The sequence below is a fragment of the Pyricularia pennisetigena genome, chromosome 5 (assembly GCF_004337985.1).
Source record: "Pyricularia pennisetigena strain Br36 chromosome 5, whole genome shotgun sequence".
NCBI lineage: Eukaryota > Fungi > Ascomycota > Sordariomycetes > Magnaporthales > Pyriculariaceae > Pyricularia > Pyricularia pennisetigena.
The window spans coordinates 4,311,430-4,327,850 of NC_043743.1; the positions used below are offsets into that span (position 1 = coordinate 4,311,430).

At 52.5% G+C, this 16,421-nt stretch overlaps 5 protein-coding genes across 5 annotated transcripts; 1 reads left to right on the plus strand and 4 right to left on the minus strand.

Annotated features, from left to right (window-relative positions):
- Positions 1–2,050: 2,050 nt before the first annotated feature.
- Positions 2,051–5,338, minus strand: PpBr36_09129 (uncharacterized protein; the record flags this gene model as incomplete). The annotated part of the gene is made up of 3 exons (XM_029896251.1): positions 2,051–4,841; positions 4,903–5,098; positions 5,152–5,338. The coding sequence occupies 3 exons, from the start codon at positions 5,336–5,338 to the stop codon at positions 2,051–2,053; spliced, it is 3,174 nt and encodes a 1,057-aa protein (XP_029747043.1).
- Positions 5,339–5,707: 369 nt separating this feature from the next.
- Positions 5,708–7,213, minus strand: PpBr36_09130 (uncharacterized protein; the record flags this gene model as incomplete). The annotated part of the gene is made up of 1 exon (XM_029896252.1): positions 5,708–7,213. One exon carries the CDS (start codon positions 7,211–7,213, stop codon positions 5,708–5,710), a length of 1,506 nt encoding a protein of 501 aa, XP_029747221.1.
- A 908-nt stretch (positions 7,214–8,121) lies between these two features.
- PpBr36_09131 (uncharacterized protein) lies at positions 8,122–9,820 on the minus strand (the record flags this gene model as incomplete). Its single annotated transcript, XM_029896253.1, has 4 exons — positions 8,122–8,856; positions 8,948–9,296; positions 9,380–9,426; positions 9,491–9,820. The coding sequence occupies 4 exons, from the start codon at positions 9,818–9,820 to the stop codon at positions 8,122–8,124; spliced, it is 1,461 nt and encodes a 486-aa protein (XP_029747034.1).
- Positions 9,821–10,889: 1,069 nt separating this feature from the next.
- On the plus strand, positions 10,890–11,901 carry PpBr36_09132 (uncharacterized protein; the record flags this gene model as incomplete). The annotated part of the gene is made up of 4 exons (XM_029896254.1): positions 10,890–10,955; positions 11,052–11,580; positions 11,640–11,800; positions 11,860–11,901. 4 exons carry the CDS (start codon positions 10,890–10,892, stop codon positions 11,899–11,901), a joined length of 798 nt encoding a protein of 265 aa, XP_029747242.1.
- A 689-nt stretch (positions 11,902–12,590) lies between these two features.
- Positions 12,591–14,428, minus strand: PpBr36_09133 (uncharacterized protein; the record flags this gene model as incomplete). The annotated part of the gene is made up of 2 exons (XM_029896255.1): positions 12,591–13,820; positions 13,934–14,428. 2 exons carry the CDS (start codon positions 14,426–14,428, stop codon positions 12,591–12,593), a joined length of 1,725 nt encoding a protein of 574 aa, XP_029747035.1.
- Between the last annotated feature and the right edge of the window lie 1,993 nt (positions 14,429–16,421).

Genomic DNA, 16,421 nt, shown 5'->3' on the forward strand with positions numbered 1-16,421 from the left:
GGGGGGGGTTGCATAATTAGTTCCTTTGAGGACTCGGCCCTTTGCACGCTTAAATCACTTAGTGGGTAACAGCAATTTTTTACACATTTTGAAAGTTGGTTTCGCCCGCCCAAAAGATGGAATGGCTCAGATTAGTTTGATTACGGCCTGGCTTCGGCACCTCATCCAGCCGTTAGGCTCAATTTCATTCCGTGGGTTAGTATAAGTGAACGCCAAACTCCCCTTCCGTTATCGAGCATTAACCCGAATTACCTGCAAAACGCCTACAGCCTGAAGCTGATAACTTTGGGCACAAATATTTATACCGCAAGGGTTGGTTGCTTTTAGGATGTCGTCTCGTCATTCTGTTTCCAATTGGGGGTCCAAATTTCTGCCGTCAACCCCGCGTTTGGGTGGTTAAAACCGTCTGCTTGGCTAATTTCACACAACATTCAGCGAAGGGACGCCTGCAAATTCCCACCTGGTTAAATTTGGGTAAGCTACAATTGATTGCGCCCATTGTTCCAGCATTTTCTGAATATCCGTCTCGTCCATAAATCCGGGCTGGTTGAGTAATGCAGGTTGGATATGCTGCCAAGTTTGCAATGCGAGATTCTTTCCTAACCTGGCAAACACGCTTATAGCAGACGCTATGAAGATTCGCACGTTGATACGTGGGTCGGTGCGCAATGCAGTTAGATAACGCCGCCTAGAGTTACATTTTCAATCAGCTATTACAATGAAAAGCTTGGCTAAAGCGGACAAGATCAAAAATGCCACGGCCCCGTGCGAGATGGACACCGCCCTGAGACCAATTTGAAATTCCTCGGGGGCTTGGGGGAGGAAATTATTTAAACGCTATAAATAGAGTGATTGAAGTATAATACCGGCGATTTGACTTTAACCCGAAACAAAAAAACACTAGCACAATTTGTTGGGAGATAGAAAAGTTAAATTGAGAAAATCAAACCCGACTCAAGACTTGGGGTATGATTTTCAAATTTTGAAAAAAGTTAGATCCACCCTTTTACTAGGTTTTCTTTACTTAGCCACCCATGTAATATGTACTTTATATTTAGAGCAAACTTGGTTCGTTTCAAGATCCCCGCCCAGAAGGATATGTCAGATAAAGTGTTTCAAGACCAATCCCTGTGGTTTATTATGATGCGCCTTAGCAGTTGCAAAACAAAATATCAAGTAGATAAAGTTGGCAATATTTTAGTATAAATTCCGTTCAAATTCGCAACATTCTAGTCAATCCATATCGACTGGCAACAAACATTCTATTCACATTTCCCCACGATCTGGCATCGTTTTATTCGTATTTCAAACAAATTTCCACGCTATTTTTTTTTTTTTTTCAAACATGAAGTGGTTTCCTTTTTCCGTTTTGGCGTTGAGCGCTCACGTTTTCACCGTTTATGCGGTTAACACGGTAAGTTATTTCGATTACGGATAAGATTCTCTCTATGATTACCCGTTCTTAACGTACGCCGTTGTAGCCAATTTGCGTCTGCACCGGTAAACCGGGACAGGATCTGAACTACATCCACACAGGTACAGCGGCCTGTTGCGAACGCACCACCTTTGCCGGAATTGGTGAAATAGCAGGAAAGTTCAACGCTTTGGATAATACCTGTGACTTCTCTGGGCAGTCCGCTTTCGCTAAAGTCAAGGTATGTATATCGTTAAAACAACACGATTGGAGCCGCTCCATTATATTCGGGTTATAAACCGAACAAGAGCTAATCTACTTCCAGCCTGCGGATGCTACGGCAGGGTTCAAGGCTTGTTGCAACGAGACTCGAAGTCTCGACGGAATATGCCGTATTAAAAGTACCTAAGGGACTGAAAGCCAACGGGAAAGGTACAGCTGGTTAGGATGACCTTGAGATTTGCTTGTACCTATGCCACATTTCTTGGTCTTTTACCGGGTGGAAATCCCGTGCTTATTCCCATCCACGCGGAATATAAAGCTTGCGGGGCGCTTGAAAGTTTGGCCAAGCTCGTCTTCTGATGTATCAAAGTATCAGCACGAAAAATAAGCCAATAAGCCGATATATCTCATGTCTTATTTACTTTGCATCCAAGCCCACATCCTCATCACGTCCTTTTGACCAATGGAATTTATGTTGCGGACGGCGGGAGACTGGCTCTGCGCTCTGACAACGCAAAAACATGGCTTAGCAGCCTTGTGCTCGTGTCCCGCGCTGTTCACTGGCTGCCCGGTGTACTTATCCTTCCAGAAATGTAATAATGCATTTGAGGAATGATCCCTTTCCGTTAAAGCCTTTTCCAACCTCGTTATCCAAATGTGAGGCGGCACAATTTCCAGTTTTTGCGCCTGCTCACTTTCCTGGATCCATTGAAGCATCCGAGTCCAGCTTGGTATCCTGTGCGTGTTGTATATATGGTAGACCTTTATATCCACGTCTGTCGTCGTTGATATCACAGTATCCGGTACAAAAATGTCCAATATAGCCTCGGCAGCCTGGTCGACAGGAAACCAATCCAGCACCTCGTCTTGCAGATCAGGAAGGCAGCCGGTCAGGTTGCCAGTGGACAGCATCAACGGCCATGCTTCGCTCATGTTCCAGACGCCTTGCTTATTGCCACAGAGCTGGCCGACCCTGATAATGCCAACGTGGCCAAACGTTCCATGTGCCGCGGCACATATTTTCTCTGCGACCCATTTGGACTGCGCGTAGCCTAGTGGTGCTGCATGGCGCGGGTCGGAGGATGGCTCCTCCGGAATGACAGTGTGGGGCGACTGGGCTACGGATGCCGTGGAGCTGATGAAGCAAAATCGTGCGGCGTTGGCGGCAGCAATCACTATCAGATTCTGCACGGCTGCTAGCTGGTTTTTGAAAGACGCCAGACGCAGACTGAAGTTGACAGGCCAGGCCGCGTGTATGTACAGCGTTGCCTCTTGGGCTATACACTGTCGATGAAGGGATGAAAGCCCAAGATTTTGACGTGTCAGGTCGCACGGCACGCTGATTACCCGGTCATTTCGGATCTGCGAACCGTCGAGGCCTCGTCGAACCAGAGAATCTCGTACCCGCTCTGCAGCGGTTTTAGAATCCTTGGCGCGGACTAGGCAAAAGGTCTTGGTCACTCGGCTGTCGGATAGGAGGCCATGCAGAATGTGTGCACCCAAGGTGCCAGTCGCGCCAGTCAGCACTACAACCTTTGTCTGGCCACTCTGGTGGTGACGCCGACCTGTGTTTTCAACGCTGCTGAACGTCGAGTACTTGGCAGCGAGGTCTCGCATCAGATTGAGGTCTTCCTCGTCGTCTATTGTTTTGGGGGCAGACCCACGTATGACGCTCTGAAGAAACTTGCCAAGCTTGCCAATGCTGCCGTTGTCATATATAATGTTCATGGGCAGCTTGTGGCTGTTGGCGGGCATAACCTCTGCTTCAATCAACCCCCGGACGTGACTGCACGCCATCGAGTCGACGCCTTGTTGATAAAGGTCTTGGTCGGGATCCAGTTTTCGCCCCAATACCTGAGTAAACTTTTGGTAAACTGCGGCTGGGATGTCTTCGATGCTGACGCCGGTCCTCCCCTGGGCTGTTGCCCCAGGCATGTAGGCGCCTTCAATATGCTCGGCGTATCGCTTTTCTGCCTTGCCGCGCATAATGGTGGCCTTGCTGCTTTTCTCCAGTGGCGGTTGTCCATTCGTGCCGGGCACTACGACAAGCATCGTCCTCGATATTCTCGCATGGCTCGGTGACGCCTGGTTGGCCTTGTCGACGGCTGGCCACACAGCATCGATTACAGCGCTATCACCTTTGCCGCTACCATCCTTGGTAAAAAGTAAAGCACCGGGAAAGGTGCGCCCAGCACCAAACACCAACACGCCCTCCAGCAAGGTCGGGACTTGGGCGAGGATAGCTTCCTCGATCGGCGACGGATCGAACTTTTTGCCGTTGTCAAGCGCGATCTGTGCATCAGCTCGCGAGTGATAACGCCAGGCATTTCCAATCGACGGGTGGCGCTCGAAAAGATCAGCCGTAGCAAATGACCCGTCTGGCCGATTGGAATGCTCCTTAAGTGGCCACCCAGGCTTGACGACTAGCTCAAACAGCCCTTCGTCCCGCGGCTCAAAGGCCAACACATGGTTATCGACCTTGCACCGCAAAAACTGCCAGTTTTTATCCTTGTCGAAATCTTCCCGGGCGGAGCATAGCAGGAATCCGCACTCGGCGCTGCCCATCCGCGAGATAAGTCGCACGCCTTTGTTCACCAGGTCGTCGCCGATAGACGTGGGCAACGCGGCGCCGCCGAAGCCGACCAGGTCCATGCTTTTCAAAATTTCTATCCCCTCTCGGCCTTCTTCCATCAGCATTTGTAGCACGTATGGGACAGACGAGAAGTATCTGACGTCGGGCACGGGGCTGTGCTTTCGCGAGAAATTGACCGCTTTTACAACGTTGGAGCCCGTAATTGGCATCCTGGACTCGGGAAAAAGCCAAATCATTGCGCCGCTTGTCCAGGACCGAAGGCAATCTGCTATGCCGCCGTGGTAAAGCGGCGTCGTGGTAAACGTTGCAGGTTTGTCTACTCCAGGGAGGCGGGGAAGGGCCCCAACTGCACAGTGTTGACTTTGCGGTAGGGGCTTCGGCAGGCCTGAAGATGTGCCGGACGAGTGGAAAATATGAGATATCTCAGAGGCTGAGGCTTGCTGTGGCAACTTGGGTTCTGCTACTGGCCTGTAAAAGTAGGGCGGGATTTTAAGCACATTGACCTTATCCTGAAGGTCATCTACAATCGCCCTCAGTGATGGTTGGACGACAAGTCTTTTCACTCGCGACTTTTCGCAGAGATGCAAGATAGCTCGAGAGTCGAGTTGCGGTCTAGAATAGAGTGTGTCAGCCTCTAAAAAAAAAGATGCATTGGATTGTTTGCTTCACGTACGCAATGAAGAAGACAACGCAGCCAAGATGCGCGAGGCCCAGCCACGTTAAAAGGAAGTCGAGGCTCGTTTTGCAAATGAGACCGACAGTCTCAGGGGACTCGTTCGTCCCATTGCCTCTACCGAAAGCAGCTGATAGGGTGTTTGCCGCTTGCAACGATAGGTTGCGAAGCTCTCGGAACGTAAGATGGGTAGGGACTGACTTCTGTGTAAGCATCTCTCGCTTGTATAATTTTGAATCAAGCTCATACCCATAAAAGCATCGTCGCGGGAAAAGTCGGCAAACCCCAAAGCCGCAACCTCAGGAATCGCTTCGGCCTGCTGGCCTAACATCTCCAGCACAGATTTGAAAGGCTGTTGTTCCTCGGGCGCTGAAGCTTGCCATTTTGCTGCTTCTCCGAGCGTGCATGTAAAGTAATTCAAATCAGCGGTGCTCATTGTGCGTGCCAAGAGATTTGGTGTTGAGATGGAACCTGGAACATCATGTGTATTGTGTAACACTAACAACAAGGTCACCCATGTTTCCCGTGGCTGCCGCTCATCTCTTTTTTAGTATTTTTTTTCCTGGTTACTCCTCTCGGGGCCAAGGTTTTCTATGATGTCATGCGTTGTTTCCGGATAATTATAGCCAGTAGACGGCTTTCTGGGACTATGAATCTGCCACAGCTAAAAAGATAGAAGCGTATGGTTGGTGCTTTGTACATGTAAAGCTGCTGTAATTCGTGAATATTGCTGTGCACATAACTGCTTTTACTCGTCCCCTTTTTTCCCACTTATTATATCGTTCCCATTTTAATAATTGCTACGCTACATCATAAACATCTTGGTGGTACTAACGTTGAGTCTGCTCCATCTACGACCCTGCCACCAGGCTGTTGCCACAGCCAGGGGCCAGTAGACATGATATAGCATCAATATCGGCAAAGGGTCCCACGCCTCAAACGAACCTTCTTTCCAAGACTTTATATGCAGCCAGAGCTCTGCCATACTTTCCTTTACCTTGGCTTCCTCTGCGTTTCCCCTCACCAGTTTGACAATAGGCAGCAGTCCCAGTTCTACCACGTCATGCCCGATCCAGTATCGAGGGGTGATATGAGAGTGTGGCACCACGATTTCAGCGACATGGCCATGTCCATTTACTTCCTTGGCCCCCTCCTGATACCCATCGGCTTGCGGCTTTTCATCCATCAACAAAACAGACAGATAAGCCTGCACCATATCCCTCGTCACCTCTCCAGGTTGCGTGAAGAGCACAACAGCAGTGTGCACCCGTGGATTGCACTCGATGGCGTAAATGGCACCCTCCTCATCGACCATAAAGTCGAAGCTCATATGGCCCGTCATCGACTTGCTCTCGTCGGACCTGGCACAAAAGTCCCTGGTGAACTGCAACATGTCCCGAAACAGCTGCGAGTGGGCCGGCAACGCCTTGTAGTGCATCAGCAGCTCGGAGCTAGGACACGCCGTAAACACCCTGACTTCTCCTCTGACGACGAGCGCGTGGGTGCAGTATTCGCGACCACCGGGGATGAACTGCTGGACGATCCAGGGGTTTGCGCTCGAGATGGGCAGACCCAGGACGTGCTTTTCTGTCTCGGCAGCAGTGACCAAGGGGAGGAGCGTCATGTCGCCGCGATGCGCATCGTCCATGCCGACGGGCTTCATGATGAACTGTCGTCCCTTTTCGGAACGGTCCAAAACCCGCAGGACGTCCTGGTGCGCGGCGACCTCGTGCGTCTCGGGCACGGGCAGACCTAGTCGCACCGCCTCGCGGATGAAGCTGTTCTTCTCGTGCAGCCTGACGGTGACTTTTTCGGTGAGCTGCACGCACCTGCAGCTCGTCGACTTCTCCACCTGTTCGGCGGCGGCGCCATCTTCGGCGGCCGTCGCGACGCCGGAGCAGGACACCCATAGGTCGACGCGCTCGCGCGTGACGAGGTCGACGAGCTGGTTGGTGTAGGATGAAGACAAGGATTTGGAGCTTGGTTTGCGTAGGGAGTGGAACGATGACAGACTCCGCGACTGGCGCCCGGACGAGGGGACCAAGTCGTCTTCAAAGTCAGCGCCGAGGACGCGGTGGCCTTGGTGGTAGAAGGCGCGGGCTAGGGTCAGACCCTTTGTCATGCCCACCCCCGTGACCAGGATTGTCTTTCGGGGGTGTTGTTGTTCAGAAGCGTGACGGGATAAGTAGCCGATCACGAGATGGACCACAAACAGCAGGGTAGTGACTGTGAAGGACAAGGGCAGAGTGACCATGCTCAGCACGATTATGCCGAGCGTTTTTGCGGTATCATGGAATGCCAGGACGGCCATCGTGGGCGAGTCTGCCAAACCGTGCTTCACAGAACCTCAAGGCAAAGCAGCGTGTTGATAGTATGCCGCAAAAGGGGGTAGGGGGGGTCACCGCACCATCTGAGGAGACCAGCAATTATCCCTCTCTTGACCCTCGCTGTGCTACCGTTTGGCCAAAGTAGCTTTTCGGTGTGGAGTGACAGGCAGGACCGCGGTCATGTCGTCATAGAAGCACAATCATGCTCTCATTATGCAAGCCCCGATGCGTGCAATTGGCTCTCGGCTCAAACGAGATGGGTTACAATCGCCTATATACCCTATTTCGGGAGCTAACTGCATGGAAATTCATGCACGATCTATTGCGCCATTTTTGCTAGTGGTGCCCGGAAACTCATCCCATGCAAATGCATTTGCCTTATTTTCTTTTTTTTTTTTTTTTTTTTTTTTTTTTTTTTTTTTTTTTTTTTTTTAATTTCCCGGTACCTGGGAAGTACTTGCACTTGCCCTTACTAACGGCTGCGCCCCCGAGGACCCCCGCAACCATCCAGCCGAGGCACTCTTGCGCTTACCTCTGGCCCAGGGATGCCTGCCCTCGTCAGATCAAGTCCGAGGACCCTGATCGTCGCCAGATTTTGGGATTTATCGCCCGACGAGCTCAGGAACCGATCTATGCTATTATGCGAGAACAGTAGATTGTGGTGTCCAATTTGCTTCGTATATTGACACTATGCATGCTGCTATGAAATTTATCTCCCAGCCCGAAAAAAAAAAGGGAGTTTCATGTCTTTCACCGAAGGGCGTGTTTCCCAATTAATGATACTTCCATCATCCAAATACAAATATTCTCGATACTATAGAAGCGAGCATGCAGATAGCCTATTGCTAAACCCGAACAACGCCTGACTGCCCATCATTGTCATCATCATTCATCAATAGCCAGACTTGACGCCGTCAACCAGTGGCTTCTGCTCTAGCCCGTTCAAACCGTGGCCGTTAACGTCAATTCCAGTCTTGATAGCGCCAAAATTGGGCACGACACCATTTTTGACAGTTTTGTTGCCGTGGCCGTTGACATCCTTCAAGCCGCCATTAACAGCCTGCGGCTCGCTGATGACACCAGCCTGCGCGGCAGCAGCTTCGACGGACAGGTCTTCGGTGGCGTTATCCGTATAACCAGTGTCGCTCGCGTCCACGTAGGCCTCGAGGCCCTCGCCTCCGCGGGGGTACGTCTTGCAGATGGCCTTGTGCTTCTTGAGCGCGTCGTTCAGCGTCTCAGCCGACAAGTCATTGAGGAACGTACAGCTGCCGAGCGGATTGGGCACGGCCAGGCGCAGCTTGCCGTCGCGGGTCTTGAGGATGGCAGCGGTGCCCTTCTCGAGCACCTCCTCGTCGAACATCGGGTGGTCGATGGATAAACCGGCACGGCTAAACAGGTCCAAGAGGCGCCTGTGCTCGGCGTCCTTGAGCATGCCCTGGGTGTTGGCGAGGGTGGCCGTGTACGCCATGTCAATCGAGATTGCGTGACCGTGGCGCAGAGGCGTCTCGGGCATGAGCTCGTGCAAGGGAGACCAGGTGTGGCCGTAGGCAATGACGCGGTCCAGGCCGATTTCGTGCAGGTTGGGCGACTCGAGCTTGAGCATCTCAAAGATTCCCTCGCGATTAATCTTTATGACGGGGGATAACATTGTTAGCAGGGGTCTTGCGGAGACAGGCGGCCATCAAAAGAAAAAGGACCCCGGTGGACAGTCAACTCACAATATCGGCAGCGCTGCGCACCTCGGCCGGCGCACCATCCGCCCGGCCAAACTTGGACTCGATGAGCTGCTCGCAGTACTTGTCGAGCAGGTCAAACACTTGCAGGTGGGCGCAGCTCGAGATCTTGATCAGCTCAGCAAAGCCGTTGCGAACCTGGGAGATGGGAAGAGTGCGCAGAAATGTAAAGTCGAGGAAGGTGTGTATGGGTGCGTGGTAGGCGCCCAGGCGGTTCTTGTAGCGGCCATGGTTGACGGCCACCTTGATGCTGACACTGGCGTCGATGAGGCCGATGACTGTGGTGGGGATGCGGATGAAATTGGTGTTGCGACGGTATGATGCACAGGCGAATCTAGAAAAGAAAAGAAAAAAAGTCACTTCTTTGTTCGCATCCATCAAGTCGAAAGGGGGTGGACTGGTCAAAAAACTGCTTACCCTGCCACATCCGTGACCAGCCCTCCACCCACCACAAGGACGGGTTCCTGTTTTCTCCCTTGTAAGTTATCTTATCATCAAATACTATCTTTGATGTGAGTGGAGACACACCTTGCGGATAATTCCAAAGTCGGTCATGGCATCGCAGATGCTCAGATAAGTGTCAATGGTCTTGGCCTTCTCGCCGATGGAGGTCTGCTTGACGCTAAGGTCTAGGTCATAGTGCCGAAAGTAGGCCTCCATCCGCTTGCCGTAGATGCTGAAGATGTTCTTGTCGGTGACGGCCAGGACGCGACCCCATTTCTTGTAACAGTTGGCTAGGCCCGGGTTGTTGACGTCGAAAACGCCGTCCACAAAGGTAAAGTCGTACTCAATCTTTTCGTAACCTTCTACATGGAACCCCTGAGGGGTCTCACTGACGGTTGCCTTGAGGTCTGACATGTTTTGTCACTGGTTGATCTGGGGGAACAGGGAAAAAAAAAAAAAAAAAAAAAAAGACAAGGGTGACAAGGGTTGTCTTGAAACTGAGAGGAAGATCGGGAGAGAGATCTTACTACCTGCCCAAGACAAAGAAAGTACCGGGCAGCTTATATACATCGGGAGGGTCCTTGGCCACCCCAAGACTTCACTTCTAACGTACCGAAGCCGTCAAGTCCATGTACTCTACGATTCGTCCAAGCAGTCATTGACTCATTGGAGTGATTGACGGTACGGGATCCGACGGGCGCCAAAAAGGGGGAACAGCAATAGTGAATAATTGACATGACTGTCACTTACTTGCAGGCAAATCAAGCCAACACGTGAAGTCGTGACATCCTGCCCGTGGTTGCTATGCAGGGATAAAAATGCTAGAGCCCATGCATGTAAACAATGCATAGCATAGCCCTATTGCAGCCCCATCTTGCTAGCGTCCCCCGTCAAATCGGAGATCGAACCAGCAACTTATCTCATGCGGTGCTATCCGGGTGTCAATCGTAAATCCCTCACGATATGCTGATCTTTTTCCTAAATCACCCATCGCCCGAGCAAATAGGCAATTGAATTCGGAATGGTCTCATAATTGGCGCGGTTGTAACGGCACCTATCACCGATTGAAGGGGACCCAAGGCCCCTGGCCCCCATAGTGAAGGGGGCACCCAAAGCAGCCATGTGAGTGGAGTACCTGAATTGTGGCTGCTGCACGCGGGCGAGATGTGGCACCACTGGCGCCCCGGATGGGCTGCATTAAGCATAATCGATGACCCTAATACACTAGGTCGATGACATATACGATTTCGCGGGCAGGCCTGGCATGGAGTAGAGGTACCTCTCAGGTATCCCTGGTCTTTTATCGACTTCCCCGCATTCATCACCAGCGGGCGATCCAATTAGTCCCCAAGTTATTTTTACTTTTTTGTACCTGAGAAGAGACGTCCCACCCAGTGCCACCCACGCCCCCCGCGATACTGAACAATTCTAGCTCAAGATACCACAACCAATTCCACACCAAGGCGGGGGCAACGATTTCACCATGAGCACCACCCTGAATGCCAAAGACTTCAAAGGCGTGGCCTACGCCGAACAGGAGGAAGTATACGTATGCTCCAGTCCGAGAATATTCATTCTTCTTCTTCTTCTTCTTCCATTTGCTTGTCGGCTCTCAAAACTGATTCTAGCTGCTGAAAACCAACAGTTCAACGATGGCCGTGAAAAGGAACTCTTGGAATATGTGCTGAACCACCCATCAGTGTCAGAAATCAGGGGTCAACCACAAAGGGTGCTGGAAGCGATTGATGAGTTTGGCCGTAACCAGAAATACCTGATGAACGTTGGAGAGTACAAAGGCAGAACAGTCCGCGAGATCATCCAAAAGAACAAACCAGCCACCATGGTAGAGCTGGGAGGGTACGTCGGCTACTCGGCTGTTGCCTTTGCGGCTGCTGCCAAAGAAGCCGGGGGCGAGCGGTACATCAGTATCGAACACAACCCCGAGTTTGCCCACGTCATCGAGGAGATGGTTAAGCTCGCTGGGCTGCAGGACTTTGTAACCGTTGTGGTGGGCGGCAGCTCGGAGGCGTTGAGGAGGTTGCACGGTAACGGGACGCTCAAGCATATTGATCTGCTGTTCCTGGATCATCTCAAGCCGCTTTATACGCCTGATCTGAAGCTCTGTGAGGAACTGGAACTCGTTGGGCCTGGCACCGTCCTCGTTGCTGACAATGGTGAATTCCCTCTTCCTCCCTCCCTGCTGAGGCCCTTGTCTAACTTTTGTCCGAAATAGTTGTCAAGCCTGGCAATCCGCCATATTTGAAATATGTCCGAAGCACCGTCGCTGAGAAACGCGATGCAATGTCCAAGGTCATGGACACGGACGCCAAGGGCAATCCAAACCTGGTATACGAAAGCGAGTTTGTAGAAGGCTGGGAGCCCAGCGGGGTACCCGTAAGCAGCTGTCCTCTGCTCTTCCATTTGAGCCAGCTTGCAGCTAACACGCCCAACAGGATGCTCTGGAGGTTACGCATTGTGTTGGCATTCAGAGCTAAACGGCCTGCAGAAATGGTTTTTCGTCCCCGGCTATCAACAGTAGAACCGATCAATGACGGAATTTTAATCTTTGGTTCATCCATGGCTTCAATGCGAGTCACCGTTAGGGGGCTGGTGCGGCGTCATTCAAGTCACTACACCACAATACCAGGCAACGCCATCTACCAACAACAATGCGGCAATGTTCCTATTGATCCAATGTTGAAAGAAATAGCTATAATTAGTAGTAGGGTGGGTACCTATTGTCCTACTTGCCTAGACACCTCAGTTCGATCGTACGTCACTGTGCTGAGATATGCCTGCCGTTGTATCTTGGCACGGCAGGCAGAGAGGTCAGGAGACCCCGCTGGCGAACCACGGCCTTAGATTGGGCGTCAGACATCGCCTTTTTGAATGAGAAACCTCACCTCTCCTTGGTTTTCTGTCCCGTTTTCATCCGCCTCAATCACCCCCGCTCCGTCTCCGAATAACTGAAAATTGTGCAAACAAAGGAACTAAAACGAGGCTGGAAACGGCCTCCTGAGCTCTTTGCTACCCGCTTTCGGCTCCATGGCGAAACAGATCCTTGGTTAACGTATCGGGAATTTAGTTGAGCCAATCTTGTACATTTTTTTTTTTTTTTCATTTCTTGTATTACATTACATCTAACTCGCAGCATAGTGCGTAGTGTCCATCAATACTTTACCAATCAAAAAGCAGCAGTCCCGGCTTTCATCCTCTTCAAGTATTTCTTCACCCGCCCAATCTCGTTCCCAGCGTTCCCGTCGCTGCTTTGGCTGCCCACCGAGTGCACCGACATGCTACACCGCCCCTGCTTGACGAATTTGGGCCACGTGTTTGTCAGCACCAAGTATTTAATACTGACTTGGGCATCGTCAAAGATGTCATCGTCAAACTCCTCCGGGACCTGGCCAAAGTACTGTGCCCGGCCCCGCTCTACCGCGTTGTCGGTGCGTTCCATCTTGAACGGGACAGCCGGGTCATCGAACGTTTGCGCGTCTCCAAACAAAATCTGTGCCGCGGGGCCGAACACGCCCTCCAGCCGCTTTTGGTCCGCCGAGCCGATGTTGACTTGGAATTCAGCGAGGCGGGCCGATATAAACTCGGCGTAGATTTGCAACGCGCCGTTGAAGCGCACGCGCCTCCGCTCGACGCCCTCCTCGCTCCGCACCGAGCCCTCGTCCGTCGACGCGCGGGACTTGGCGGCGCCGGCCTTCCAGTCGGCCACGGCGGTCAAAAAGGCAATGTTCTCGCCGGAAAAGTCGCGCAGGGCCGAAAACTCCCTCAGCGGTTCCGGGTTGCGTTTGAGCGTGTAGTCGAGCGCGGCCATGGTGAAGAGGCTCTCGGACTGGCCCGTGGCCTTTTCGATTTCCGACAGCAGCCGCCACGTGGCGGTGGTCGATTCCTGCTTGGTCGAGTCCGTGACGAAGGACTGCTTTCCGTCCGTGTCGCCGCCGCGCCGGGACTCCCAGTTGGCGATGGCGTCGAGGGTTTCCCGGCGCAGGGTTTTGTGGGTCAGTACCTGCCAGCAGGGCAGGATGACGGCGAAGAACTCGATAAAGGTGATGCTGAGGCAGATCCACTGCGGCGGGATGAAGTAGCGGTTCACGGGCGCGAACGCCGGGAGGTACAGCGCCGCGAGCCACAGGGGCGTGGCGGGCAGGCCGGCGATGCAGCAGGCGATGGTCTGCACGCGCCAGCCGAGCGTGTCCTTGATGCCGCGCGACTTGAAGAGGATGTAGGGGGCCACAATCCAGGCCCAGAAGAACTGCCACATGATGGACGGCCACCATTCCCAACCGCTATACAGCTGCATGAGGCGCTCCATAGGGTCGGCAGTGGTGATCTCGGTGCCGGGGATGCCAAAAGACGGGTGGTATTTGCGGGAGAGGAGGTACATTGTGACGAGGAGCAGAAACTTTTTGTCTGTTAGCCTTTCTTTCTTTGCCCGTCGGTTTTAGGATGGGGTGGAGAGGGGGGGGGGGGGCAGAGAACAAAGACAAAACCAAACCAAACCAAACCAAAACATACCTGCAACACCATGCCCACGCAGACGACGACGACGATCCTTCTCTCGTACTCCAATCTCCAAAACTTGCCCAGTAGCGTCTCATCCCTGCTGGTAGACGGCTTCTCCCTCACCACTGGGGTCTTGCCGACGAAGCGCTTCTGGGCTTCTGCGACGTATAGGAAGCGACTGTTGCTGGCGTGGAACAGCGCGATGCCCCAAGGTACGTACAGGCCCATGATCCAGAACATGACCTCGGGCGGGACGAGCTCGAAAATCAGCACGCCAAACTGGACCACGATCCAATACAGATGCAGAAGGATGACGGCTGCAAAGGTCAGGCGCAGGCCGCGGATGCGCACGAGAGGCATAGCGCGGTTGTAGTACAGGAATGCCATGCCTAGGACGAGCAGCATGGTCCACGTTACGCCCCATACCATGAAGAAGATGGACACCGGCCCCGTGTTGAGCTGAGGGGCCGGAGGCGCGGGTGCCTGTGTCAAGGTTGCGTTTGCCATGATGTCGTCGTGTTTCGAGCGTGTCTTGCGCCGAGGACGTCTGTGTTAGTCGCGGATCAAGACCAGATTATATCCTGGAGCTGATGATATGCATTCCTGGCATGTTGCTACCCGTCCCGACAGTTTGACGATCATTTCCACCCCGGCCAATTCAGGCCATTGTATAATCATTTGGCTGCACGAAGAGCTAATAGCGGGCCTCCTCTTTTCCGTGAGATAAAAGCCCCTAGACCGCTTAGTTCGGCCCACATTAGCTTTAGAAAATTAGTCTAGCCGGGAATTGGAACTGCGCCGAGTGTAGTACAGAGCCGTCGAGTGCAGTTTCAAAGTACACTAGAATCGTGCAGTTTAGTAGGCGAGGACCAACAAAGTCAATCCTTATTCCCCAGGTTTATTTCCATTTCCACCCCCCCTCGACCACGACGGAACCAGCACCACAGTGGCGAGCGTACATTTCCACGCCGATGTCTCCGTCTAGCTGCGTTTCTAGCGGCGACGGCAAATCCCGTCACAGACGTGATGGAGAGACATGCACGTGACATGAAATCCATTTTTCGGTGACCCGTTGCCGTCGGGGCGATTGTCAAAAATTGGCCGTGGCTCAGGGGCATACATAGATCCGGTGATTCGGATGCCGGCTTTGCCAGTCTATCGGAACACGCTAAGAGAAGCAGACACGTGAGGCCTGTTCTCCAGGCAGTTGACAGACAGGCGGCCCGATACAAGTGTGGGCGGATCCAGCAACCGCAGAATAAGGTTGTCAATTTTCACCACATCCTCTAGGCTCTGACACATCCTTCGCGAACTGATATGAGCCACGCTAGAGAGAAAAAAAAAAAAAAAAAAAAGAGTGACAACACCAATAATACGGCGCATCTCCGGCCAAATAATCCGGCAGTGTTTTTTTAGCTCAATCCCAGTTGATTGGGACCACCAACCTAGTGCTCTGACTCCCAAATTATCTGCGGCTACTTCCGCCTGAAGAACCCCAGGGCCAAGAAAACTGGTGTCGGATGAACATCGCTACATACCAAGACCAGTGAAGAGCAAAAGGGACGAACAACAAGAAGTTGTGATCTGCGACAATTTAGCCTAATCCGGTCAGGCTGCTTTCCTTACAGCTCGCTGGCTTCATTATTGAAATGTCAAGGCCGGATGGAACCACATGAGATGGAGTTGGGCAAGGAGCCCCGGGTGAGTTCAAAGATACCTGTGCAAAAGAAGACCCGGAGGGCCTATGGGCCTCGGCGTGCCGGTCCTTTTGCTGCCCTGTACGAATACCCTGGATTGCATTCCAACACTTGTTGCACGGCTCCCTCAGACGTGCAAGATCAGCCTTTCTCAAGACGGCCTGTCAACCGGCGCATCATCCACTGGCAAGTACGTTTGCCATTGGGCTCCCTGCCGCCCGAAAAGACGTGAGAAACAGCCACAAGGTTTGTCCTTCGGCTACGTTTGGAAGAACTCGCACAACGGCAGTCTTACCGGCCCAGGCCACAATGGCCAGCGTGAACATGTCAGGCTTGACTGATTCGCAGCGGCCGTCATCGCATCGAATATATGTGCCTGCGCGTCGGATGATGGATTAAGCTAGATGACTGGGAAGACTTCTGGCTCGTATGAAGACTGATAGACGTCCACACCGACTTGACCTCAACTCTATCCAGAGACCCCATCTCTGTGAAGAAGGGAAGAGTGCTGGCATCGATAAGCGCCTTATCGGAAGAACATCGAGGAAACAGCCGGCATTGCTGGAGTAAATATTCCCGTGCTCGGACCAGATGCGCGAGAGTACGCAAAAGGCTCGAAAGCTGACAGCCTCTTTGGCGCGCGACGTCTCAAGACCCGAGCGCGCGTGGGTTTGAGACTTGCAAACTCTCTGGAAGCCTCTGTACAAATGCCCATGTAAAGCCATGACTGCGGGATTGACCCTATACCGATACCACTTCGACAAGCCATCAAGGTGGGGGTACTTTTTTTTTTTTTTTTTTTT